Here is a 27,748-nt window from a genome sequence, read left to right as displayed (position 1 = left end):
TCTACACACAACAAGGAAATGCTTGCTATTATGCACACATTAGCCAAATGGAGACAATATCTCTTAGGAAGTAAGTTCTTAATACGAACAAATCATAATAGTCTTCAACATCTCCTCCAGTAGAAAATGCTATCTATAGAATAACAAAAATGGATAGAAAAAATCGCTACATTTGACATGGATATATTACATAAGAAAGGGAAAGATAACGTAGTAGCTGATGCGTTGTCAAGGAAAGATGAAAAACCATCATTACGTGCAGTTTCAGTGGTTGTGCCTGAATGGCTTAATGAGATTCGAAGTGAATATGCAAAAGACCTAGAAACAATTGCTATAATCAATAACCTTCCTCAGAATTCAAAATTTGAATGGAAGAACGATATTCTATGGTACAAAGGAAGAATCTATCTGAATGCGTTTCCAAATTTAAAATCAAGGTTCTCAAGGAGTCACATGACTCAATGTCAACCGAACATGTAGGATTTTTTAAAACCTACTATAATGCACGCCAGCCATTCTTTTGGAAGGGCATGAGTAAGGATATTCAAAAATATGTAGCCGAATGCGATAAATGCTAGAGGAATAAAAATGAAAGTATTGTGACACCCGGACTACTTCATCTCTGCAACATCTCGAATTAGAAATGGGAAGAAATATCAATGGAATTTATTGAAGGTTTACCTGTGTCTGACGACAAGGATAAAATTCTTGTAATAGTTGACAGACTCACCAAGTATGCTCAATTTATTGCGATTAGGAAAATAGACCCAGCAAAACAAATCGCTGACATATTTTGCAAAAATGTTTACAAATTACATGGATTTCCCAAGGTGATTGTGAGCAATAGAGATGCCAAATTTAAGGGTAATTTTTGGAAGGAATTTTTCAATCATATAGGAACCTACCTCAACATGAGTTCTGCTTACCACCCTCAAATAGATGGTCAAACAGAGGTTGTCAATAAATGTTTGAAAGCCTACCTACGTTGTTATGCCATAGACAAACAAAATAAGTGGATTCAATGGTTACACGTTGCTGAATGGTGGTACAATTCTACTTACCACACTTCAACTAAAATGACTCAATTTCAAGCTCTGTACGGGTACGGACCTCCGAAATGGAAGGACCTTGCTATCGTCCAAATGAAACTACCAGCTGTTAAAAACCAGTTAGAAGAAACCCAAAAAGTTGTCCAAACTCTAAAAGAAAATCTAAATAATGCAAGAAACTGTATGAAGCAGCAAGCTGACCAAAACAGAACAAAGAGAGAATTTGAAGTTGGAGAATGGGTATTTGTCAAACTTCAACCATACAAGCAACTGTCCTTAAAACAAAAAGGATAAAATAAATGGGCACCAAGGTTTTATGGACCATATCAAATCAACAAAAAGATCAGCCAGGTCGCATACAATTTAAGCCTTCTTGATAAAAGTTGTGTTCACAACGTCTTCCATGTAACTTGCCTCAAAAAGGCACTTGGTGAACATCAATCACCGCAGACAATACTTCCGACTTTAGATGACAAAGAAAGGGTCATTCTAGAGCCAGAAGGTATCATATCCAGTAGGGAAAGGAAGCTGCGATCACGAATAATCAAAGAATACTTGATCAAGTGGAAGGTTTTAGCAAAAGAAGAAGCTTCTTGGGAGACTGGAGCATTTCGTCAACAACATCCGTTGTTACGAATGCTTTGAGGACAAAGCATGTTTTTGGGAGGAAGGCATTGTTATATAAAAATTAATTACTCTTTCACCAAGAGGTACCTAGGACTGTATTTAAGCCAGGGCCTCTCACTCTGTAAACCATCAATCATTCATTATTAATAATATATATATCTTTTATGATAATTGCTTGAGTATTTTTACTCCAGTTTTTGCAGTTTTTGGCCCTTGCCTTGTTAGTCTCCTCATAAGGCCTGCTAGATTTAGTGGCAACAATCCCAATAATAGACCTCTGATAAGATTTGGTTGTTAGATTCCCTTCAAACCCAATAAACTGTTTTGCAATTTCTCAATGTAAGAACCCAGAAACATAAACAACTGATACTCTGGAAACTAAATCACAAATACACTAAGTTTCTAGCTTAATATGCACAACGGAAAAAATAAATCAGAAGACAAACACATCAACACAAAAAACACAAGATATACCCATTCAACCCCAACTCCGGGGAAAACCTGCAACGCTATGTGTCTTTTATTATTCTTCTTCAACAAAGGATTTTCTTTTGAGAATACAAGGGAAAAACTTCCCTTTTATCACAAGAACGATTGATCAATCCTCTAAGATGAATTGATCACCTTGCCTGCACACTAGATCTATGAAATCCCTGCGTAGATTAGCTAAACTGTGCACACGTGCAAGCACAAATCCTCTCTCCAGCAGCTGGGGCTATAAGAACTTGGCCCTTACTCAATTTCTTCTCTTATCCTGAATCATTGCAATCTGCTGAACCCTCGGGTCCTTCACTGATCTGACAAACACTGCTTGTGCAAAACAGACTTGCCACTAACTCACTCCATCTCCTCTTATAATTTCAATCTCAACCCTAATATCCCTCTCAACGGCTGAGATTAAATTATGATCAGTGGCTTAGATTAAATCATAAGTTAACTTAGGAATTTTTAATTTTTCCTAAGTCTGACTTTAGTAAATAGTTAAATAAACTAATATTCTGCTAAACTGGCACTCTTCTGTGTTCGTCTGCTAGTCTTAGCATTTAGACAAGCAGAACGGTTACTTCTCTACTCCAATCAACATTGGTTATAGTCAGTATTTGGCAGAATAAATAAATCTTCAATTGGTTCTGTTTATTGTCACTAGATATTTTAGGTTTCATTCCTATTCAGTCTATCTATTTCCCTATTTTCAAGCTGATAAATTTGCTAGCTTTCACCTAAATCTGCAAGATCAAGTTGGGAATCCTTCCTGTTATCCATTGGACCTCTGTTGTTAGGAAACAACCTTAGAATGTAAGTTTCTCTGAGTTTATGAATAAATTCATGTCTATTGTTTATGCTGTCATTTATGAAGTGTCTCCCACTAGGGTGTTCCCATAGATGTGAAAGCTTCTTCCGTTGAGCCCATACACTAGTGTTGGTGACTTGCACTTCTTTGAAAACTATATTGAAATTAGAATCTATGGTTGTGAGTCTCCTCTTTACTAGTTACTTTTTTTTTCACTACGAGAATCTTTGCCATGGAGTACATCAGGCCAAGATTAGAGTCTGATCAAGTACTCTTTGTTCCAAAGAAGCAACAAACCACCTTCAAATTGATAATGGAAGTTGGGCCTTTCATTGTTAATGCAAGAGCAGCCCTACAGGAAGTGGATAAAATGTTGAAGAACTTAAATCTAACATAGGGAGAATCTTGGTTTTATGGCCTACACCAAATCATTTTTCTTAAAAGAATAGATCTGGGATCATCTACTTATGGATGCATAAAGAAACCATAATTACAAAAAATGGCTAATAAGGATGTCTTGGAACGAGAACAACATGTTTCTCAACAAGAACTACCAGAAACAATGCAGTTTCTTAGCCCCCTGTTTTAGATACTCCTCGACAACAACAAAACACCCTTCAAAGGACTCATATAGAGCCTTCTCAAACAGTCTCATAAATAGAGGAGGATGATCAACAATCGTCAAAGTACCCAGGAGGCTTCATGAATCGACCCTGTATTTTCCCTTGAATATGTGGCATCTACACTTATTCAAGTTCCACAGATCAAGACAGTCAGGCTGCCATTCCATCATCATCTGATCCAGCCAAGCAAGAGAATTTATTTTTACAGTATTTAGACATAAAGAACATGAATGTAAAAATTAAGTACGAGGGTCCTTCCTAGATAAGATTATTATCAGCCCTTGATTTTGAAAAAGGACAGCTCAATATGGCTATCTTCTAGCCTAAAACTCAAACCAGTGACTATAAAGCACTGGAATTCTCGTTGGATTTGGACAGAATCAATCTGATTGATAAAATGGACTTGCACAAGTAGATAGGCGACATGATCTATAGAGACCTTATTTAAAGATCACTGAGTACTTGGAAAGTGCAAACCATTCTCACCAAAATGGATACTCAATTAAGATAGCAAAAACTACTGCACAGAACCAAATAAATGAGAATTGAAGAATTGGAGCAATGGATAGTGACACTGGGAACAATCCCAATGATGCAAAGTCCATTGAAGCTCTGGTAAAATTAAAGGATACTGATATCCTTACCTTGAAAAGGAGACTTAAGTCTCCTAACTTGGAACATATACAAACTCCAGAGCTATTGCCTATTCGAAAGGAAAAAGACAAATTGTTAACTCATGTGATCAATTTAAACAAACAATTGGAGAATTATGAGAAATAGATTGAAGTGTTGGCTAAGGAGAAGATAGAGCATGTTTGTTAGGGAAGTTCACTAGCAACACCGGTAACTCCAACAACTTCAACGTTACCAAAAATGTCAACAAATCCATCTGAAGTGTTAGCTAAAACTTTTTTAGATTCGAGTTTAAAAGAGGTAGACGTGGAGAGTTGAAAGTTAATAATCACTGTTAAAGATGATGAAATTCACATTTTGAAAGAACAAATTTCTAAGAAAGATGGCACCATTACAACCTACTAGTTGCTTAAGGTAAAATTATTAGTGTTCCACAGGGATGCATCCCCCATGGTGGGGTGCACACACCCCACTCTTCCCATGCACCTGGGATAGTGGGATGCTTGGGGAAATTTTTTCCCACGTCCCCCTTTTGGGAGGCGCAAGGAGACGCACAGGGGAACATTTCTCCACTATGGGAGATGCGTTTCCCCAAAAGTGGTGCTTCTAGGCACACCCCCTCAAAAGAGGGATGCTCAAAAGCACCTGTTTTGATGGGGGACGCGCATAAGCACCCCTTTTGAGTTTGAGTTATATCCATTTACTTTTCTAATCTTCAGACTTCAATATCTACTATGGTCTATTTTGCTTAGTACTAATTAGATTTAGAATGATGAATTTAAATTTTAAATCAATTTACATTCTAGAATGATGAATGATGAATTTAATTTTTAAGTCAATGTAGATTCTAGATTGATGAATATGGATCATTGTATTTCATTAGTGAATCTCATGGTGTATGGAAAAATGATGAGTATGAATGATGTATGTACCAATATTTTAAAACTCCGACTCGGGTTCGGAACCGGTCGAGGGTCGACTTTGTCTCCGACTCGGTATCTACTCGGCCGTGATTTCAATGACTCGGTCGTTGTAAAAAATACATTAAATATTTTTTTTTATGAAAAAACACAATTTTAAAGATTTTCATTCATGTTTCCAAACACAATGCGTTAGAATATAGAGCGAGGACAACATATGATCAAAGTAGGCTCATGAATATATCTATTTTATCAAAATGGAACCTAGTGCACTGTCCAATACATACATGATATAGAAATCAAAACAAAAACACATAACCAAGGAGGCTCTAAATGGCATCTACAACAAAAGTAAATTGTAAAACATTGCTAGGCACTGGTACTACTGGCGACTGCTCAGTGCTAACTTCGCCAGTGAAGCTTCTGCCTCCAAAGCTTTATAATGATACCTTGGGTTCAAAAAAAACCTAGCTGCATGTGCCATGTATAGGGCGATGGAGTTGATTGTTCCATATTTGATCAATGATTTCCCAAATGGTTCCATACTTAGCCACTCTATCCTTGTATGTTGCCTTTATTTGCTCCTTTGGTTGATCCATAGCCTCATGAATGAAGCCCATAGCCAATCTTTCCCCATCCATCAGTCACAACACTTTAACAAATCGGCCAGGGGTCCGGCTTGGTCGACTCGGTTTGGCCCACTCAGTCGGTTCGACCGGTTCAGTAACAAACTGACCACTGGACCGGTTTTTCTACAGAGCTGGCCCGACCAGGGGTCTGGCTTGGTCGGCTTGGTCGGCTCGGTTCGGCTGGCTCAGTCGACTCGACTGGTTCGGTAACAAGCCGACCAATGAACTGGTTTTCCTACTGAACCAGCCCAACTAGGGGTCTGACTCGATTGGATTGGCCAAATCCGATTCGGTTCGGCTGAATTTTAAAACACTGGTATGTACCAATATGAACAATGAATATGGATCAATGTGTTTCATTATTTAATTCAATTATGTATGGATCAATATATTTTTGCTTTCATTATTGAATATATATATGTTGCACGAGTTTCTAGAACAGGGGAAGGTTGCGAACTTGGGTACAGATGTTGGGAACGGCTAGAGTTTCCCCAAAATTTACAGAAAAAACATAATTTTTTTTTAAATATTTTTGAAACTTCTAATATAATAATATTAAATATATTAATAATATTCATTCAATAATCAAAATTAATATTAAATCAAAATATTCAAATATTAATATCAATTTAAAATTTTAATTTGTTATATAAATATCAAATTCAAAACTGAAAATGTAAATGATTCAAGGGACACTTTTGAATTTAAGAAACATAATGAAAATCAAAGAACTCATCATATTAATATTCATATTGCTAGCATGCCCAATGTAGTACATAGTAAAAAAAAATTGGCAAATGCCCAAAGTTGCATAGTAATACATGGTCCAAAAATGCTCGAAGGGAAAAATATAACATTAAAGTTAAAGATTATCATAGGGTGCAATATTTGGCGTCAAGACTATCCATATAGGCTTGAGCCTCACTAGGCACTCCAATTCCATCATCACCATCATCAATACCAAGATCACCTGTAATGCCATCCAAAGGTATGCCAACTAAACCTGCATCTGGTGAAGGATTTAAGAAACATAGTGAAAACTGCATCTGGTGAAGGATTTAAGAAACATAGTGAAAATCAAAGAACTCATCATATTAATATTCATATTGCTAGCATGCCCAATGTAGTACATATTAAAAAAAAGGGCAAATGCCCAAAGTTTCATAGTAATACATGGTCCAAAAATGATCAAAGGGCAAAAGATAACATTAAAGTTGAAGATTATCATAGAGTGCAATCTTCAGCATCAAGACTATCCATATAGGTTTGAGCCTTGCTAGGCACTCCAATTCCATCATCACCATCATCAATACTGAGTTCACCTATAATGCTATCCAAAGGTATGGCAACTAAACCTGCATTTAGTGAAGGATTATCTTCATCATCAACATCCCATCTTGCTACAGGGCCATCTAAATACTCAAGCAGCTTCCTTGAGTGAAGTCGAAGACTACTATGCATATAAACCAATTTCTCCGCTCTCTTAGAGGTAAACCAATTCCTCTTAACAAAGTGAATGAAACTATAAGTGGACCGATTCTTTTCAGCTGCCGATGAATTAGAAACATGAGATAGCAAGCGTGAGGCAAGATTTCAAAGCTCTTGCCCAAAAGAGTCCAAAAGATACGCCTATATCGACTTTGAACCATCAAACCTGTTGCTTTTCAAATAGGAGCTGCATTTGTGATTACATGTACTACATTTGAAGGACCAAGCTCATCAATTGCTTCTTTCAATACTTCAAACATGAAGGTAGCATCCTTTTGTTTCCCACTACAATCAATTGCTCTTAAAAAATAGGGCCTAGCTGGAGATGTAACAATAATATTCAACAATTTCCTTTGTTGAATGTCTGTCCAACCCATCCATGACTATTAAACATCCTGAATAAATCCAAGATTGTTTAAAGGGACCCATAAGCCCCTGCATTCTTGTCACCCCATTATCTAACAATGATGTCCTCATTTTGTTGTAATTTGGAGGTGCATATCCTGGGCCAACAACTATGATTTTTTGCTCCATTTCTTTGTAATGTGGAGAACAGGTAGAATTAAATGAAATTCCATTTGCCATAAAAAACCAACAATAACATCATCAACCTCATCCCTATGTAATAGATTGTAGATTTTAGAAATTTGTTCTTGAGCAAAATTAGCAGGCCTCTTACTCCTCCCAAAAGTAGACCCCCCTCCCCCCCCACAGACTCAAATTGGTTTGATGAATTTTTATTTACCGAATCTTCCATATCATGGGAAGAAGATCTAGGTACTTTAAAAGTACAGTCATTGTCCAAGTTCATTGCATTGGATCCTAGGGCAGGCATATGAAGCTTTGTCAACTCCATCCTTTTCTCAATAGTACATGTACAACCCTTTACCCCATCACCAAATAGGGATAGAAGATGATGCCACACCCTAGTGTAGCTTTTTTTAGACACATGGTTACACAATGTGCACATCCATTCTTCACAACCACCACTATTCTTTTTCTTGTTTTTAGTAATTTTCTTCGCAAACTTTAACAAGGGTTTCTTGGGGTTTGTGCTTTGTTGGAGTCCCAATGTTTCAAAACTTGGACTCGGACTTGGAACCAACCAAGGGTCAATTTTGACTTGGTATCGACTCAGACTAGTTGATTCCATTGACTTGGTCTTTGTAAAAACTACCTTAAATATTTACTTTTAATGAAAAATCATATTTTTAATGTAATATTCCTAATGGAAATTTACAATGATAAACAAAGAAAACATAGAAAAAACATATACAAAAATTTACAACACATCAAACAACCAAAAATATCCATAAACTGTGGTGTGTTGAGCCATTTTATTAATATAATTGTTGAGTACAAAGGTAATATCAGAAAGCGTGTACCTGGGCCACCTGGGCTTGCTCAAGGCAAGCTGACAATATCCAAGTGATGAAATCAACTGCTCTAACATGCAATATGGCTGTCCCTAACAAACTCTATGTTGTCCTAGTGAAAACTACACTGCTGGTTGCAAATAATAGTTGTTATGGCCTCCTTTGGTGCTCAGAAAATCTTGGGAAATCAACCTCGACCTCTCCACCAATAACCCACAAAAACCCACGAAGGAATTGGCCAAATGTTGATTTCGGAATTTCGGCCCAAATTTCCCCTAGCTCCTCTCGCTGTTGGCTGAACTGGGACCCTGTTTGACCCTTGAAATCTGCCCAAAAAATTCTGCCAAATTATTTATGAGGTCCTTTTCAAAAAACCAGAAATTCTTGGCCCTCATCCACAAGCAAAAGATGTAATCTATAACAAATGTTGCATTTGCTACTCGCCAAAATGTTGGAAAAGGCCCCAAAACACTTCCCCAGGTTCCACCTCAAGTTTTAGGCCCAATCTCCCTTCACTCCTCAACTCCCATGTGTGTCTCCTCCAAGCATTGCGCAGTCCCTGCACTGTTGCTAGTGTCTCCTCCACACGAACTCGCACTCCCACTACTGGAACAATCGGAAAAGGATGCAACTCCCTCCTTGGGCTGGCACTCGAAGTCCACCGAAGCAAGGGTTGAGATCTCCACTCGGAGACACTCATGTGCTAAACAACACTTGCAGAGTTGGCTTCCGCTCAAGCGTGCCATTTCAAAGACAAGTTTCTGAATAAACTAATGAATGACCAACATGAGTGCCTCTTGTTCTATTTATAATTCTTGGCTCCTTCTCTCCTTGTGGTCCCCACTTTCTCTCTCTCTCTCCTAATTCGCACTCCCTTCTCTTCCCTCTCTCTTCCAAGAGTACGAGTTCCCTCCTTGAGACAAATTTGTGTTTCTTGTGGTCCCCATTTTCCACTAGAACTGCAATATTTTATTTTCCTCCTAAGTCTCGGTGCCAGAATTGCGTCCTCTCCCAAAACTCATCTCTAATGTTGAAAATCAAAATTGGGGAAGCTCCCTAGTGCCTGGAAGCTCCTGCTGAGCTACACCCAGGTCTGCCACCATCTCCATAGCCCACTTCACAAGGTACCAACTCAGAATCTCTTGCCATCCAACGCCAAGAGAGGGATCGAATGCATGAACTCCTGCACATAGAACAACCCCAACATGCGGATGTTGCACCCTGTGCAACTCCGATCATCTCATCTCGCTACCCAGGTTAACACATGAGATTTGACTAGGTAGCTCTGTCTCTCTCTCTTCAATGGGCGAAGGTGACCCAATAGTGCTGTTAACGTGGTCATCCCCTCTGGTATGTCTAGACAACTTCGCCTCTCTTAATCCAATGCGTAGGGATGGGCTGATAACGCTGTAGATCCTGTCAGTTTGCCTCTAAAGCGAATTGTGCTGAAATATCAACGTGTGGTCTCTATGCTGCCCCTCATCAATGGATAGCCCAAAGGATGGTTGCACATCTTCCTCCATCATGGGTTCTATATGAGCCTCCAACTACTCCTCCCTAGACAACCCAACATGTAATATGTGCTCACTAGTCAGCTGTAGGTGACTGTCGTCTGACAACTCTGTCATAGATCTGGATGCCCCTGTACCTATTGGCTCCTCATCAACAGTGGAGATGTCTCCTGACACCTCATCATCCTATGGTGTGCTACTATCACTTGAGAACTTGATCACAACCCTGGATACCTCATCAATGGATACCTCAACAACGGATGGCATCTCATCAATGAGTGTATGGTCAACTGTCTCCTTGCCAACCATGGCTCCTTGAACTACTCTTTCATCCTCTTCCTTAATCCTCCTCATCATCCCAACAAAATTCCATTCAATCTCCATTGGTTTGTGCATGCCTCCTAGTTCACAGAACTCCCAAAAAGAGAGGGATGCCTGAATGCCATGACTCGATGATTGGTATGCCCTCCAATTTGCTCCCAATAACTCCGCATTTGTCGCAATCATGTATGGATTCCCAATTGTGGAATGAATCAACTTCTCCCCCACATCAATCATCATTTGTTGCATCCTAATCACCTCATTCAAGGTTACCGCCATGTTGTTTGATTCTAACCATTCTTTGGATCCCATGATTTCTTAGCTTTTTATTCTGGTCTCGTCATAGAATGAAGGGTTTCCCATAGGCTGAGCCAAGATTATTTCTCTGATACCACTGTAATATTCCTAATGGAAATTTAGAATGATAAACAAAGCAAACATAGCAAGAACATATACAAAAATTTATAACACATCAAACAACCAGAAATCTCCATAAACTGCACTGTGCTGAGCCATTTTATTAATATAATTGTTGAGTACAAAGGTAAAATCAGAAAGCATGCACTTGGGCTTGCTCAAGGCAAGCTAACAATATCCAGGTGATGAAATCAGCTGCTCTAACATGCATTCTTGCTGTCCCCAACAAACCCTGCGCTGTCATAGTGAAAACTGCAATGCTGGTTGCAAATAATAGTTGTTAGGGCCTCCTCTGGTGCTCAGAAATTTCCAGGAAATTTACCTCAGCCTATCCAACAATAACCCACAAAAACCCACGAAGGAATTAGCCAAATGTTGACATCGAAATTTCAGCCCAAATTTCCCCTAGCTCCTTTAACTGCTGGCTGAACTGGGACTCCTGTTTGACTCCTCAAATCTGCCTAGAAAATTCTGGAAAATTATTTCTGAGGTCCTTGTTGAAAACCCAGAAAAACCCAGAAAGGGTTTGTCCTAGTTTTGAAGCTCCAAAATTGACCCCAAATGCTTGGCCCCCTTCCACAAGCAAAAGATGTAACCTATAAAAAATGCTGCGTTTGCTACTCGCAAAAATGCTGGAAAAGGCCCCAAAACACTTCCTCAGGTTCCACCTCAAGTTTTAGGCCCAATCTCCCTTCACTCCTTAACTCCCAAGTGTGCCTCGTCCAAGCACTGTGTAGTCCCCACGCTACTGCTAGTGTCTCCTCCACACGAACTCGCACTCGCACTGCTGGAACAATTGGAAACGGATGGAACTCCCTCCTTGGGTTGGCACTCGAAGTCCATCGAAGCAAGGGTTGAGATCTTCGCTCGAAGACACTCATGTGCTAAACAAAATTTGCAGACTTGGCTTCGCTCAAGCGTGCTATGTTGTTAAAATTGGCAACTAGGGCCAAACTCCATGTGGGTCATCTTTTTTATGGCAGCTGATATTTTTCTTGGATTCCTCTCATCGAGATGTGTATGATTGATCTAAAGATCATTTGATTTCGATAAGTATTCATGGATGCATTTATTTGTGTTATGGGACAATTCGTCAAGGTCAACCAACAACCAAATAACCCCCACTTGTGCTCAACGTTTTAGTATAAAAGGAGGTGGCTTGATAGTCATTTAGACACACACTTCACTCTTGATTTCTCTCCACTTGTTTTGGGTTTTAGTGGAAGAAAAATCTAAGAGGAGGAAGCCCTAGACGTAGGAGGAAAGGAGATAGACTAACATTGTCATGATAAACGCAGACATGAAGATGATGAGGATGCCCTAGCCATACACTGTCTAGAAGAAGCCTAGCCGCAGTCATGAAGGAGATCTGGTCGTAGTAAAGAGGCTCTTATACGCTGCCCAAACCTGTTCCTATATGCTGCCTAAACCTGCCCTAATACGCTGCCTAAAGGATGCCCTAACAACAGTCAAAAGAGGCTACTTAGTCGCAACAAAGAAGGGAGACCTACCCACTGTTTAGGGCAACTTCTATACGCAGCAAGGCAACCCTAATCCACAGACATGAGGAGGCCTCAAAGGATCCTTAGCTGCGGATCTAAGGAAGGGTTAAATGTGCCCTAGATGTAGTCTATAGATAGCTGAACGCAGGCCTAAACACAGTCACCTTAACACTGTTCTAGGCCGCATTTTGTGGAGGGTTTCATGTGCCCTTAAACTGCTGTGAGAAGGGATCTAAATGGTTCCTTTTATGCAGTCTCATGATTGCCCTAGCCGCAGGAAAAGAGAATGTTACAACAATTCATTAGTGGGACTGTTTGGGAGGTTTGCTATATCGAGGAGGACTATTATGATGCAACGTGGAGGACAACATCTCATTGGAGGACAACCACAATCATTAGGAGCAATTCTGGGCCATCTTAGATGGGCTATTAGTGACTGTGGTTAGTACCCTAACCAGTTCCAGAATTGCAGCATTGCAGCAAAGCTAAGTGCTGCTGCATTAATAATGATTGGACACTCTCTAGGATAAGTTTGCTACAAGGGTTACTATGGGCTAGGCCGCAAGCCATAGCACCATAACAAGGGCTACTAATGGCAGTCAAGGGTGTGCAACACAAGTGTATCAAGATGCAACACAAGGAGATGCAGCGTGATGATATGGTACAACAGTATGATGGATGCAGCATGATGATATGGTACAACAATATGATGGATGCAACATGATGGGTGCATTGCAGTGATGAGAGAAACACAGTGATGAGAGCAGCTCAGTAATTGGGTGCAACACAGTGTTAGGTGCAGTGTGATGATTGTGAGGAGTTGCATGGTGATGGAGTCACCTTGGATCAGTTGAAGCAATATGCCTTTTACTCAACTCAGATCGGCTGCCTCATATGCTATCTTCTTTGAGAAGATCTTTGGTCTTATTTAGATAAGTCAAAAGGTTGACTTCTGATGTATATGTACTATTTCTCTCTCTGCTGAACTATTGAAGAACATATAAGAAGAATTGATCAAGGGTTTCCCCACATTGGGGTTTGTCCTTGGCTAGTGCCACATCTTGTGTCCTCTTGTCTTGGCTTGTCTTCTGTGATTTATGTTTATGTTCTATCTCCAATTTACTATTACACTGATGTGATTGCTAATCTGGAAAAGATATTGAGCTAACTAGGAAAATTGAAATAAATTGCTCTATGCATAGAACATATCTAAAATTAACATATGTCAAAGACAAGTTTCTGAATAGATGAATGAATGACCAAAATGAGTGCCTCTTGCTCTATTTATAATTCATGGCTCTTTCTCTCCTTGTGGTCCCCACTCTCTCTCTCTCTCCCCTAATTCGCACTCCCTTCTCTTCCCTCTCTCTTCCAAGAGTGTGAGTTCCCTCCTTGGGTTGAATTTCTCTTTCTTGTGCCCCCCACTTTCCACTAGAGCCACAATATTCTCTTTTCCTCCTAAGTCCCAGTGCCAGAATTGCATCCTCTCCCCTAACTCATCTCTAATGCTGAAAATCAAAATTGGGGATATTACATTTAAAGATTTCCATTCATGTTTCCAAACTCAAAGCATTAGAATAATAGAGAGAAGACAAAACTTGATCAAAGCATGCTCATGAATATATCTATTATATCAAAATGGCATCAAGTGCACTATCTATTACATGTAATATATAGAGACCAGAACAAAAACACATAACCATTGCTACTCCCTGAACCAACTCTTCAATGCTGCTCCAAAGATCACCCAAGAACCTCCTCAGTGCTGCTCCAAAAATCAACTCCAATTGCTCACAAACTCCTCGCAAATGCTCACATAAATGCAATGAAAAAGTTGTGAGGAAATATGAGGAGGTTGGGTCACCTTTATAGGTATGGGAGAACAATAGAGGGGCTAGGAAATAGTGTAAGCAAAACAAAAATGATTTCAAGTATGCCCAACCTGCCTTTTTTCCTGCCGCAACCGACTTATATATCAGGCAAGTGTCTCTTCATGAAGAGTCATGTCCTATTAGACATGCCTCTTCAGCCTAATTACTAGCTTAACTAATCATTATTTATGATTATTATTGTTTACAATTATTTTACATTATTTATATATATTTTATTCGTTACATTGCCTCCTTCCTCAAAAAGCTTTGTCCTCAAAGCTTGTCAATGAAAAAGGCTTGATCTCTTTTTCGGCTTCGAAAGTCTTTCTGTCTCGGAATAGTCATCCTTGTCGATACAAGTTGATATGATCTTCTTAATGACAAACAAAATTGTCGCACTGAGAAGGGATTAGACCATCCCAGATTAATCTTCTGTATAGTATTCTGATCACTGGAATTTTGTAGCGACTTGTTAGCATAAGATTGGATTGAGGTTACATTACTATTGTCTGAAACATCAATTTGTTGTTTCTGGTCTAAATGGTACCGATACATAGCATGGTTGATTGGTCTACTCTCGTGATTCGGATGTTGATATGGAGTTTTTAGATTTTCCTTTGACGAAGATTTTGTTGAATTGGTTATGGAACATTCACTTGGGATGTCCATTGTCTGAACTGCAACATCTAAGTGTGTCGTTTCTTCAACTGACTTGTCTTTTTGAGTTGTCATATTCACTGGATCGGTATTTGTTCTCTTATTTTCAACTTGGACTGTTATGGCTGGAGATTCCAATGCTTCTTCTTGAGTGAATTGTTCCAACTTATCTTTTAATGCTTTCTTATCATCCTTAAGCTTCTTAATTTGAGTGAGTAGACTTTGATTATGGTTTTTTAGTCGTAAAAGTTCTTTGATTTCTGATTTATCAACCTTATTTTCAGTGTTTTGAATTTTAAGATTTTCATCTTTTAGATCTTTGATTTGTTTTAATAAACTTTTATTAAGGTTCTTTAAACGCAAAGTTTCCTCTTCTTGTTCTGATAAGTGCTTCTTGAGTTCTTTCTTTGTAACCTTAGTCTTCTTCACTTGCGCAAGTAATCTTTCGACGTTGTCCTTGAGACGAGAATAGCATATTGTCGCTTAAGTATTGTGATTTCTTGTTTTACCTCTCTTTGGAATTGCTTTTGTTCATTACTTAGAAATTCCATTTTTTTTCACTTTTTTTATCTTCCCCCCTTTTTCATTGATTTAATAATCCTTTCAAGTATATATAAAATTTATATTAAATTAATATATATACTATATATCTCACCTCGTTTGACTTGAATGTGGCACTTCCCGACTTTTGAATTTGGACTTTGTATATATATATATATATATATTTTTTTTTTTTTTTTAATATTATAATTTTTTATGATGTCACCACACTTAATATAAAAGTCACACTTAATATAAACTTTTATGATGTCACCACACTTAATAAATATAAAGGTCACGTCTTTTCATATGACAAGGTCACGATGTTCACCAAACTTTCTAAGTAAAAAGTAAAACTTACCTTTCAAGTAAAGAGATTTTGTATCCCTTTTGTTTTTTTCTTTTACTTTTAAAATATCATGGGCAATTACCATGGGTTGTTTCTAAAACCACGGGCTTCTCCACGTAAAAAGTTTTAAATATCACTTGGTATGAGATTTTGTATCCCTTTTGTTTTTTCTTTTACTTTTTCTTCATCTTCCTTTTTTAATTTATTTACTTTTTTTTTTTGTTTTTATGGCCAAAGGTCAACTAGTGAATTGGAGACCCTCCTAGCGAATTTTCTTTTAATTTTAATTTTAATGGCCAAAGGCCTAGAAAAACGGAGAAAAGGAGAAACTCCCAAATTCTGAGCAAAATGCTTCAATTGTACGACAACACAGTTGACGAATTTACGAGCTTTGTGCACCGATTAAGCAACCTAGAGGACCGAATTGCTCTGATACCAAATGAAGCGAACAAAGTTCCTTCTAAAAATTAATTACTCCAGAAAACTTGGAATATAAAGATATCCATGAGGATACAAATATTATATATTAAATGTGTGAATAAGAATGAGAATGATTTACAATGAGAACGAGAGACTTGCTTATATATTAGGCAAGTGTCTCTTCATGAAGAGTCATGTGTTATGAAACCAGCTCAAGAAAAGATAGAAAAGATAGATCAACACCTTAGAATTCAGCCTCTTCGAGGGGGCAACCTCCTTTACATTACATAAATGAACAATTCTTCAATGATACAAATGAAAATACCTCCTTTCTATATATATGAGTCTAAGGGGTCATAACATAATCAGAGCCGACATAACAATAATAATGTAAGGGCACAATAATAACAATAGTGGGTTTCTATGGGGCACAAGAGTAACAATATGGGCACTACATGGGTACATCAATATAATAAGTGGGTTGTACTAATAACAATAAGGGGTTACACTAGTAGTATAGGGGCCTAACATGCCCCTCTCCTTCAAAAAGCGTTGTCCTCAACGCTTGAGTAGTTCTTGATGCTTCTGTATAAAATTCTTGTCCTCCCATGTGGAATCTTCAGCAGGTAGGTTCTTCCACTTGATGAGATACTCTGAAATTGATCGATTTGGTAGCTGTCGGGTTCTTGTTTATGTGACTACTCCAGGTTCCAATATGATTTTTCCTTCCTCTTCAATTTCTGGCAATATTGTTTGAATTGGGATCTTTTGCAACTTTTGAATAAGTGGCCATACTTCTTTGTCCTTCTTCCATTCATCCCTTGCTTTGTTTATCCAATCTGGTTGGATAATAGAAATAGCACAAAACAATGCTTCCACATCCTCATCCTTGAAGAGTCTTCCCATTCGGTAAGGTCGCCATTTTTTAAGTGCATGTAGTATTGCCAACATTTCCTTCTCATAAATAGCTTGCTTTAGATGTAGCAGTAAAAATACCCAATCGCCTACATCAAAACATTTTTCACTATGATGTTGATCTACCTGTTGTTTCATTTGATTTTGCACCGAGGTGGCGTTATCCTTTAAAAGTTGGAGAACTTGTTGTTGATGCTCGATGTGATCTTTCACTGCTTGAACCTTTTTCTTCTTGATATGTCCTTCTATCTTTAGAGTTTGAGGCGTGGTAATTTCTTCCAATCCTTTACAAGATATGGTCGGATTCATTTCTTGACGCTTGATGTGATTTTTCACTTCTTGAACATTTTTCTTCTTGATATGTCCTTCTTTCTTGATAATTTGAGGAGTGGTAATTCTGACCAGTGAATTACAAGATATGGTTGGATTCATTTCTTCTTTCTTGATGTGATCTATCACTTCTTGCACCTTTTTCTTCTTGATATGTCCTTCTATCTTGAGAGTTTGAGGAGTGGTCATTCTTGCCAATAGTTTACAAGATATGTTCTGATTCATTTCTTCTTTCTCTGGGGTCGGGTCCTGGCATATCCTCTTCTTTTGATGTTTCTTGATCTTTTTCTTCCTCCTCTTCATACTCTATGTAAAATAATTTCTTCTCAGCACACTTATGACCTTTAGTGCATTTGCTATCACAATTGTAACAAAGCCCTTTTTCTCTTTTTTCTTCCAATTGTTGTGGTGTAACCCTTGTAGGTTGTGGAAGGCTAGGAGAAACAACACGTCCATCTTTATAGTTGTGAGGGGTAGACTTCCTTGTTGCCATAATTTTACTTTCAAATATGTCTCAAATCCTTTTTACTCTTTCCAATTGTTGTGGTGTTGCTCTAAAGGTGTTGCTCTTTGTATCCTCATAATGTGCTATCATTTCCTCCGTGAGAATTGACCACGTAACAAGTTTTTTACGAGAACAAAGCCCTTTATACCATAAAAATTGATCCGGTTCTAAATATGAAGATGCAATACATACCTTTTGTAACAGTGGTACACCATGTAGATCAAAATATTGCTCCATTTGAAGTATCCAATTTACCGGATCCTTGACATCAAACTTCCTCATCTTTCTTTTTCTTGATTCTAGGACCTCGATCTTGAAACGACTGTAACTATGTACTTTCAGATATTTAAGTTCTGAAATTGCTACTTGTAGTAGCCCTCTGTGTCCTCTTTCCAATGCCTCCAGTCTAATCCAAATTGGATTCTCCAAGAAAGAGTTATGCACAATCTCCCAAGATGACCTGATTATAGACCTTTTCAGAAGAGCGAACTTGTATGAAGTTCCACGTGTCAATTTTTTGACCTTTGGCTCTGAAAAAGGTATACAAGAAACTACAGTCCGTCCTCTTTCTGTACCTTTTTACTAAATTTCAATCCAATGCTCAGAGAGAAAGTTATGACGATTTTCCCCAGGTCACCTGTTTGGAATGTAATTCAGGAGTCTGCAAAAAGACCAACTTCCTCAGATCATATCTCCGAAAATATTGCGCGAAAAGCTCTGAAATTCGGACCCAAGGTTCAGCGCGATTTCTTCTCAAATGGGTTTTTTTGCGACTTCTGACAGAATAAAAGTTATAGCGAAAATGCCACGATGTCCTGTTTGGAGCAACGAAACCCTAGAATCCAAAGCTCTGATGCCAAATGTTATGAAACCAGCTCAAGAAAAGATAGATCAATGCCTTAGAATTCAGCCTCTTCGAGGGGGCAACCTCCTTTACATTACATAAATGAACAATTCTTCGATGATACAAATGAAAATACCTCCTTTCTATATATAGGAGTCTAAGGGGTCATAACATAATCAGAGCCGACATAACAATAATAATGTAAGGGCACAATAATAACAATAGTGGGCTTCTATGGGGCACAAGAGTAACAATATGGGCACTACATGGGTACATCAATATAATAAGTGGGTTGTACTAATAACAATAAGGGGTTACACTAGTAGTATAGGGGCCTAACATCATGTCCTATTAGACATGCCTCTTCAATGTAATTACTAGCTTAACTAATCATTATTTATGATTATTATTGTTTACAATTATTTTACATTATTTATATATATATTTTATTCGTTACAATTACCGAACTGGCCAAATAAGTGACCAACTCGGTTGGTTCAGTAACGGAATGGCAACCGAATTGGATAATTGACCTAGTCGATCCGGGCATGGGTATGGCTCGGTCAACCAAGCCGATTCCGAGTCATACCGACCTAGTTTTAAAACTATGTGTTGGACTTGGCCACTTGGAATTGGAGGAAGAGAAAAAATTTCATATCGACTTGTTGGTATTGAACTACCACCCTCCATGATTTCCTTGATTAATATAAGGGACAAAAAACACATTATAAACAAAATGTACAATGAGAAATAAAAAAATAACATGTACTTATATACACAAACAAGCATATGCCTAATATACCTAATCCATCCCCATCTTCCAAAAAATTACATGGTAAATTAAAATGAGACAATGTATTTGAAATTCTATATTTAAATGTGTTTTATATTATATAAAAGAAAATGAATAAATGTAAATTGTTTAGTATTATAAAATATAATTAAATAACTAATTATTTTTATTTAAGTTAATTAATTCATTTATATTAATTTAAATTAATGAAATAAGGCCACATACATACCTCGATCCAACATTTACGCACAGAATTCAACAACAGCCCACTCAACCGACGAAGGAGTTAATATAGGGAAACTGACTTAACTGTCAGTTCTCCATTATTTTATATATTTACTCTTTTGAAAAAGAAATCGATTACCACTACAGTTTTATCAAATCAAATTGTGAAAACAATGAGTCGTCAAGAAATATTACTCACAGATTTTCGATTGCACTTGCACCAAGATTAATGTGTCACAAGAAATATTACAAATTTCAATTGCACTAAATATTAATCCGCCATAGCAGCGTCTCCTTCAATCAAAGCCGGGCCTATGCAGCTTGCAGAGATGGGAAATATATTTAATCAGATAAGCAATCACAGCAGAGATGAGAATTGTTTCATCAGATTTTAGCCTGGTGAACATGAACATAAGAAAGTCAAAACTATATAAAATTATAGTATATATTGGTAAATATAAATGATTATTTACTATTCCTGAATTATTTTTTTTACAAATATAGAAAAATAAGGAAAAATAAAAAATGGAGACATGTATAAAAGCATGAGTGCCAACATCACTTGTGCAAGATTTGGAATGAGGTTCGCCCATGCAAAAGCAAATGTGTATGAAGTGTGCGGCAAAATTTCTAAAACAGATTGTTCCTGCAATTATACAGGATTAATCAAATTAGTGAGCAACAAAATTTGCAATGGTTGTAGAGGATCCCTAAACGTACTTACTCACATAGTGTAGTTCCGAAAAAAAAATCTGTCAAAAATGCTAAACATGTACTTAATATAAACAAATTTATATACATTGGTGCCCATAAATAAATTAAGTGATAGATGAAGCATGAATGAGGAAGCTCAATTCTGCGAGAAAATATGAGAGGGGGAATTTGGGAATTTGCATCCAAATATTCAATGTCGAAAACACAATGCAAAGGAAAACTGGAAAAAACTCTGACAAGGAAATGATTAGCAAGAAGCTGGATCAGAGCCCCTTCTTTTCCTCCAGAATCAGGCCTCCTTACAGCCATGAGAGGCACAAGATTTCTGGCCAAATCCTTGTCTACTTCTTCACTTGGTAGAAATTTTAGGAGGGCAGGAATAACCATAAAATCTGTCAAGGAAGAAGTATTGGGTCCTGGGACCAACTCCAAGAAAAAAAGACACATCAAGAAGTATTGGGGCCTGGGAGCAATTGCAAGAAAAAAAGACACATCAAAAGACACATTAACGGTTACCTCAAGCGGCCGCCCACAAGCCTCCTGCAGTTCCGCTGGGTAAGCTAGCTGCTTAACCCATTGTTCACTGCTCAACCCGCTGTCCGACAATTAGCTGGGGTGAACACAGATCTCTCCTTTGGCTCTCAACAACATACCTCAGTGATGGAATGACTCATGAGTGATAAGGCCCGATGAACCAGAATTTATGGATGTTTGGGAGCAGACGCAGAGTCGGTTTTGCGCCAATTCAGGGGAATTAGGGAGTTTTTTGGCGCCAAAGAGAGAATTTGCGCCAATTTCTGTCATGTCAGTGTTCCCACAGCTGGGGACTCTGCAAACTCTGTGCCTGAGTTCCCTGGTCGACATCCTCAAAGTTCTGGAAACAGTCCCTGGCTCCCATTGCTGTTCCTCCTAAAAAGGAATGCCCCAGTGCAGTTCAATGCGGGAACCACTGGAATGGGTTTCCCACCTCTCGTGAGTGGTTCCTGTGTAACTAAGATATATATATATATACCTTGGCGTCTCCCTGTCCCCCCCTAAATTTCCCCAAAATTTGATGGTACTCTCACATTTTCTCCCTGTCCCCCCTAAATTTCCCCAAAATTTGATGGTACTCTCACATGTTCCTCCTGTGCGCCTCCCTGTACCCGCGTCCCCTGTCCAGGAGTCTTGGTGGAACATTGAAAATTACAGCAGAGTAGATCAAATGCAAAACAGGCTAGTAGGGAAAACTTATTTGATTGGAGCTAGACATATCTTATGGGATCAAATTATGTCTAAGATAACGAATTTGTCGAATTTCCTTATATTAATTGGAGTGAGTTTGCATTAGCAAATCAAACGCAACAGGCTATTTTACAAACTTGGGAGGAATTGCATAACAAACCTCATATGGCCAATAAAATTATAAACTTTCTCAATTCTAAACTTTGGCAAGAATTGAATGCACTTGGAGTTACAGACAAACAAAGTGTTGACTAAGAAAAATATTACTTAGACAGCTCAAAACAAGCGTGAAACAAATTATGAGTAAGTTTGATAACTTGTTGGAGATGGTTTACCTACGTGCTGGGTTAAACGGTGAAATCTATTTTCTAGTTTTTGGTCTTCTGTTTGCAAATATCTTCCTGAAAATATAAGATATACTTTGCAAAAGAATTATGCTCAAACGACAATAACATGATCCTTATTAGGTAATTGCCTTTTTACATTCTTCTGAAGTTATTTTCTTATGATGAATGTGTTCTCTAAATTTCTGATGGATTCTCTTGGAGCAGACCAGGATCTGATCTGACTGCATGCCTCTTCTGCCAATGGAAAAATCAACGCTTTTTGATAGAAGGGTGGAACTATTACCATTATTAGCGTCCAAACAAGATTGTCCTAGAGGAGGTTGTATTCAAGCTTTTGATCAAGTGGCACAATTTCTGAAGTTGCGATGCCCATCTTTTGTAATGCTAGAACTTTCCTGCTAATAGAGGAAACTTCTGACCCATTGAAAGGTTAATAGGCCCATGCACTTGGCTGTCATTAATTAATGCCAAAATTCTACAGAAGGGTCCAGCTTCCAGGCACAGGCTTGACTACAAACTGTAGGTTTATAATGATTCTCTTGATCTTAAATTCTCCTACTTTCAATTCCATACAAAAGGGAGAAGACACTCCCTGCTTTGTCTTTAGCCTGACTAGGCAAGTGGGATGGATTAAAGTTAAACCCTTGTTTATGATTGGCTTTGTCTTTGATAAATTTTTCCATTGCCTTGGAAGATTCTACCTTACTGGAACCATGGCAGACCTATATATTTGGTTGCAGCTGATTAATACCAAGAGTGCGCATAAGGGATGTAGGCATGAGTTTGGCTGCGGCCTCTAGGTCTAGATTTACTCTCTTCTTCTTAAACTCTCCCACTTAGATTTATATATGAACAAAGGAAAGAACTCTCTTTTTTCTTTCTGCCTAGCTTGGAAAGTGAGATAGATCTTAGTTAAAAATAACTCTCCCAGAAATTCTTCTGTTGTTTCATGATAGAAGGCCCACTTGTTTGGACATGCTCTGAAAGCATCCATAAGGGACATGCTTTTAGAAGCCAACTAGAGTTCATGGACAATCAAGTAGAGTTGCTTCTGTCAGGGTCAAGCCTGGAGTTAAGAACGTTAAGTTTGAAAAGTTCAAGCAGATTGAGAACGGAGATGAGCCTTCATGTCTCTGACTAAAGATAGTTGAGGGGAAAGATAAACATATATCTGATTCTTCTTTATAAACCTTTTCTCCTTTCAGAATCTTATTTTGAAACAGTTTGTGATATTTTCAGCCCTACTTTTGTGCATAATATAGTTAGAGAACAATTCACAAAGAGGCTTTACTAGTACTTTTCTGCAAATTGGTGAAATTCTCTGACATTAATGGTTTCTACAATTATTTCCTCTATGTATAAATAGTAGATTTTGATTTGATATCCACATGCTACAAAAAGGGGAAAACTTGCTTTTACATTTCTATAAGCCATTAATTGCTAGATTTTTTTGCAGATAATTTGGAATTCAGCTACCCGAGCAGAGTTATTAAAGTTTGTAGATAAACAGAAGTCATGTCAATGCCCAGATGGTTCTTATGATATGCAAGAAGCACAGCTCTTCAAGTACAAATCACTCTCCAAAGAAATACAAGTTGGGAGTGTCTATTTGAGAGTATACAACGAGCAACCTGATTTTGAGATTAGTCAACCAGAGTCTTTTTGTGCTGCACTCCTCCAGTTTCTATGGAAACTTGTGGAAGATAGGAAGAAGATGCTGGAATCTAATATTCATGAAGTTCTTGAAGAACCATTGAGCAATAAAGAGGCTGTGTTGGATATCTCTAAACAACTTGAGACCATTGATGATATGAATGAGGAAGAATGCATATGGCAAGAAGCAGCTGTAACAGAATCAGCTGATGAACCAGCATCTGTTAAAGACGACAATTTGGTTAACAAGTTAACCATTGGACTAACATCTCTTCAGGTAGAATCATTGTTTTCTGGTTCAATTTTAACTCATTTTATTTTATATAATCTAATTTGTCACATATGGTGTAAAAAGGTCAATATCTCATTTAATTATTTACTACTATTGTAACTGCAGAATTTACTTACATCTAATCCAGGACTCGCAGTAATGTTTTCAGCAAAAGAACAGCTTATACCCTTGTTTGAATGTCTTGTTGATACAAGTGCCTCAAGTGGGGAAGTCCCTCAACTTTGCCTCAATGTATTGTCACGTTTGACAACATATGCTCCATGTGTGGAGGCCATGGTTGCAGATCGGGAAAGTTTGCTTCTCTTATTACAACTACTACACTGTGCTCCATCTTGCAGGCCTGGTGCACTTCTTGTTCTTTATGCCCTAGCTAGCACATCAGAGCTTGGATGGGCTGCTGCAAAACACGGAGGAGTTGTGTACATTCTCCAACTTGTTTTACCTGTCCAAGGTAGATTTTTTCCTGGTAGTTTAGATTGATATTTCTCATGCCCTAGTGATTTGTGTGTGATCGATTGAAGAAATTTTTGTATATAGGATATATATAATTTTGGTGCCATTGGGAGGTCATTGATCAGTATTGTGAATTTTGTCTTTACCTTTTGACCGTTTTAAGTAATTGTCTTGCGAGATACTTGAGTTAAATTTGTCTATAATCATTTGAAATTTGCTATTTTCTCTTTTCTGCATATAAAGGTGGATTGAAACCTGTGGTCTATGTTGAGTGTCTTTGCATCGGCATTGACAATGCTCTACATGTCAACATAAAATATGAAATGTCAAATAAGTCTCCACTGATAAGTTATAACAATAATAACATTGGGAGAGAATAAGGGAGATGGTGCACGATTGGCATTTTTGATTCACTATGGAAGAGGTATCAAATACACCATTCAGAGATAGTGGAATTAACTCCCTAAAGATATGGGAGTGCATCTAAATATTAGATTATATAATTATCTTTTTACATAACCTAGGCATAAGTTACATTTTTTACTTTTACCATTGATATTGACTTATTTATTTCACAAGGTTAACAATAGCTGTTATAGCTCTAACACCCCCCAAAATGACCAGGTTGTTAACTTTTAGGTCAATGTTGTCTCTAATTTTTCAATATTGATCATGAGTAATGGCTTGATGAATATATCAGCCAACTGAGAAGGACAAACCAAATTCTTCACAAACCAGGGGGTTTCTCCAACCTGTTGAACTCATGTGTCTTAAGTGAATATTCCACAATTTGATGATCCTTTGTTGTGGAGTATAGGCAACAATTTGTTGTTTTATCACTACGCGTGCTTTACGGAATTTGGAGAAATCATCCTAGATGTATTCGCCACCTCCACCAGTTATAAGGACCCTTCTCACTTCTCTACCTGATCACACTTCTAGTTAAGCTTAAAATTCCTTAAAACATGAGAGTACATCTGATTTGTTTTTCAAGAAATAAATCCATTTTTTTGGGGGGAACAATCAATAAATGTCGAGAAATACCATGCTCCTCCAAGTTCTAGAGTTGGCATCAGTCCACACAAGTTGTGAATGAGGTCCAACAATTGTAGTGCTCTCTCCATGTTGCTCCCTTTGCTAACTGGTTGGTGTTGCTTGCCTTCAATGCATCATTAACAAACTGCATTGTCTCTCATAATATGTGGCAATTGGCAATCCATATCCTTCATGTCAAATCATATCATATGCATTTTGTTCAACTGCCACCAAGGCCTCTTGGATGACAGGAATTGGATCCAACTTATGCAAACCACCAACCACTACTCCTATCACCATGTCTTCGTTGTAGTGTTATATTTCTTGTTCCCTGTCATCAAAAGCTATTAAAAGAACTTGCTTAGTGTTTCCCAAACAAAAGTTAAAATGTTTTTGACACTTGGGACATACCAGACATTTTTTTGTTTTTTGTTTTTGTTTTTTTTGCTTTTTTTGTTTTGTTTTTGTTTTTGTTTTTTTTTGTTTTTTGTTTTTGTTTTTGTTTTGTTTTGTTTTGTTTTGTTTTTTTTTTGTCTGATGTGGCCAATTGGCACTGTCAATGCAATGCTAGCTTTTCACTTCGCTTCATAAGTAGCTTCATTGGAAATTGATATTGTATCTTCATCACCAGAATCATCATCCATGCCCACCAATTCCTTACACCTTGTCATATGTTTGGTTGTTACTGAATCCCAATACTGGACATTATTGATGTGTGCCATACTTTTTGCGCCACAACAAACAAGTACTATTTTCATTCCAAAGGTTTGATTGCTCACTATCATAGATAGATTTCTGAGCTTTATTTTTGGATTACCATTCTTTTGACTCTTGTAATTTGGACTTTGGGGTTTGTTGTCGCACAGATTGTCACGACAACACTCAGACCGGGGGCTGTCACCCTAATCCTTGATCTCTCCGTTTAAGCCGTCTCCCGAGGCTAAGGGGGGTAGACCCTATGAGATAAAGAGTGACCAACTGTGGACCAGTTGGGTTGGGAGACACAGCAAGGCGATACTAGTACTTGATTGATTTAGGAATTTAGGTACCAGTGCCTTATGGAGTTAATGATTAAATGATTATTTAATAGATGTTGCAGAAAATATGAACCTTGTAAAACAATCATTTATCATAAAAAAGAACCAAGCACAATGCTTTCAAATGATCTAGCAATTAAACTTCAAGAAAAATTAAATGCTTTAAATGATTGTAGAATTTAAACGCTGACCAGTTACCACAATGATCCACCACTTTTTGATAGTTAATCTTTAAACAAAAATTTAAGCGTATTTAACTATAGAAAAGTGGAACATAGGTACCACAAAAAAAACACCAAAAATGAATTTTTCAATTTTTTGTTAAGCTTTTTCAATTTTTTTTTTTTAATTTTTATATTTTTGCATAAAACAGAACTAAACTAAGCAAAAAACTAAAGTAAATAAAACTTAAGATTATTAAAATCTAATTCTAAAATCAAAGTTCTAAACTAAACTAAAACTTTAATCTTAACTAAAATTTAATTCTAAAACTAAATAAAAGAAAACTAAAAAAAACCTCCTTATGCATTTTTTCAATTTTTTTTTCTTTATATATATATATATAAACTTTTATGATTTTTTTTCTTTATTTTAATACTATACTAAACTAAAAAAGAACCTTTTTAAATTTTTTTTAAATTTTATTATGATATGAAATTCTAAAACTTAAAATCAACAAAACTAAAATTATAATTTAATTTGAACTAAAACTTAACACCTAATCTATATACAAAAACAAAAATGAACAATATAAAATCTAATTCTATATACTACTTGGAAAATAATTTTTTTTTATGATTTTTTTTTTTTTCTCCGTAAAAGCTATCTAATTCATATATTAACTGTACAAGTGAAAATTACAAACTGTGAGGCGAGTCTTCCAGGGCTTCTGATAGCTCGCTGGGAACCAAAAACAAAATTCTGAGGTCTCCCTCTCCGGGAAAGCCTTCACAAAACAAAACAGACCAAGCACTGATATAACGCTCCCACGCAGGGGCAGCACCAGACCATATAAGCAGAACCAGAAATAAACATCAGCGGGCTCCCATTGGAGCCTCAGGAGGAGGATTCAAAAACATTACTGCCCACGCAGGGGCGAATTACCAGATGGGATTGACTTAATAACCAGGGGCGAATTACCAGATGGGATTGATTGA

At 37.5% G+C, this 27,748-nt stretch overlaps 1 protein-coding gene and 1 pseudogene across 1 annotated transcript in view; one reads left to right on the top strand and one right to left on the bottom strand.

The window, feature by feature from the left end:
• Positions 1-21,448, bottom strand: part of LOC149262781 (putative glutamyl endopeptidase, chloroplastic) — a 37,205-nt pseudogene extending 15,757 nt beyond the window's left edge.
• Positions 1-27,748, top strand: part of GRV2 (DNAJ heat shock N-terminal domain-containing protein) — a 466,773-nt gene that overhangs the window by 278,043 nt on the left and 160,982 nt on the right. Inside the window, exons 16-17 of the mRNA XM_089425195.1 lie at positions 23,578-24,051; positions 24,172-24,517. Of these exons, the coding sequence (XP_089281321.1) occupies positions 23,578-24,051; positions 24,172-24,517 (820 nt within the window). The remainder of the gene's footprint in view (positions 1-23,577; positions 24,052-24,171; positions 24,518-27,748) is intronic.

This window comes from Pinus tabuliformis, chromosome 6, assembly GCF_031772625.1.
Source record: "Pinus tabuliformis cultivar Carrire ecotype Pingquan chromosome 6, CPIR1, whole genome shotgun sequence".
Classification (NCBI taxonomy): domain Eukaryota; kingdom Viridiplantae; phylum Streptophyta; class Pinopsida; order Pinales; family Pinaceae; genus Pinus; species Pinus tabuliformis.
The sequence above is the reverse complement of the archived record's forward strand: the minus strand, read 5'-3'. Positions and strand labels throughout refer to the sequence as shown.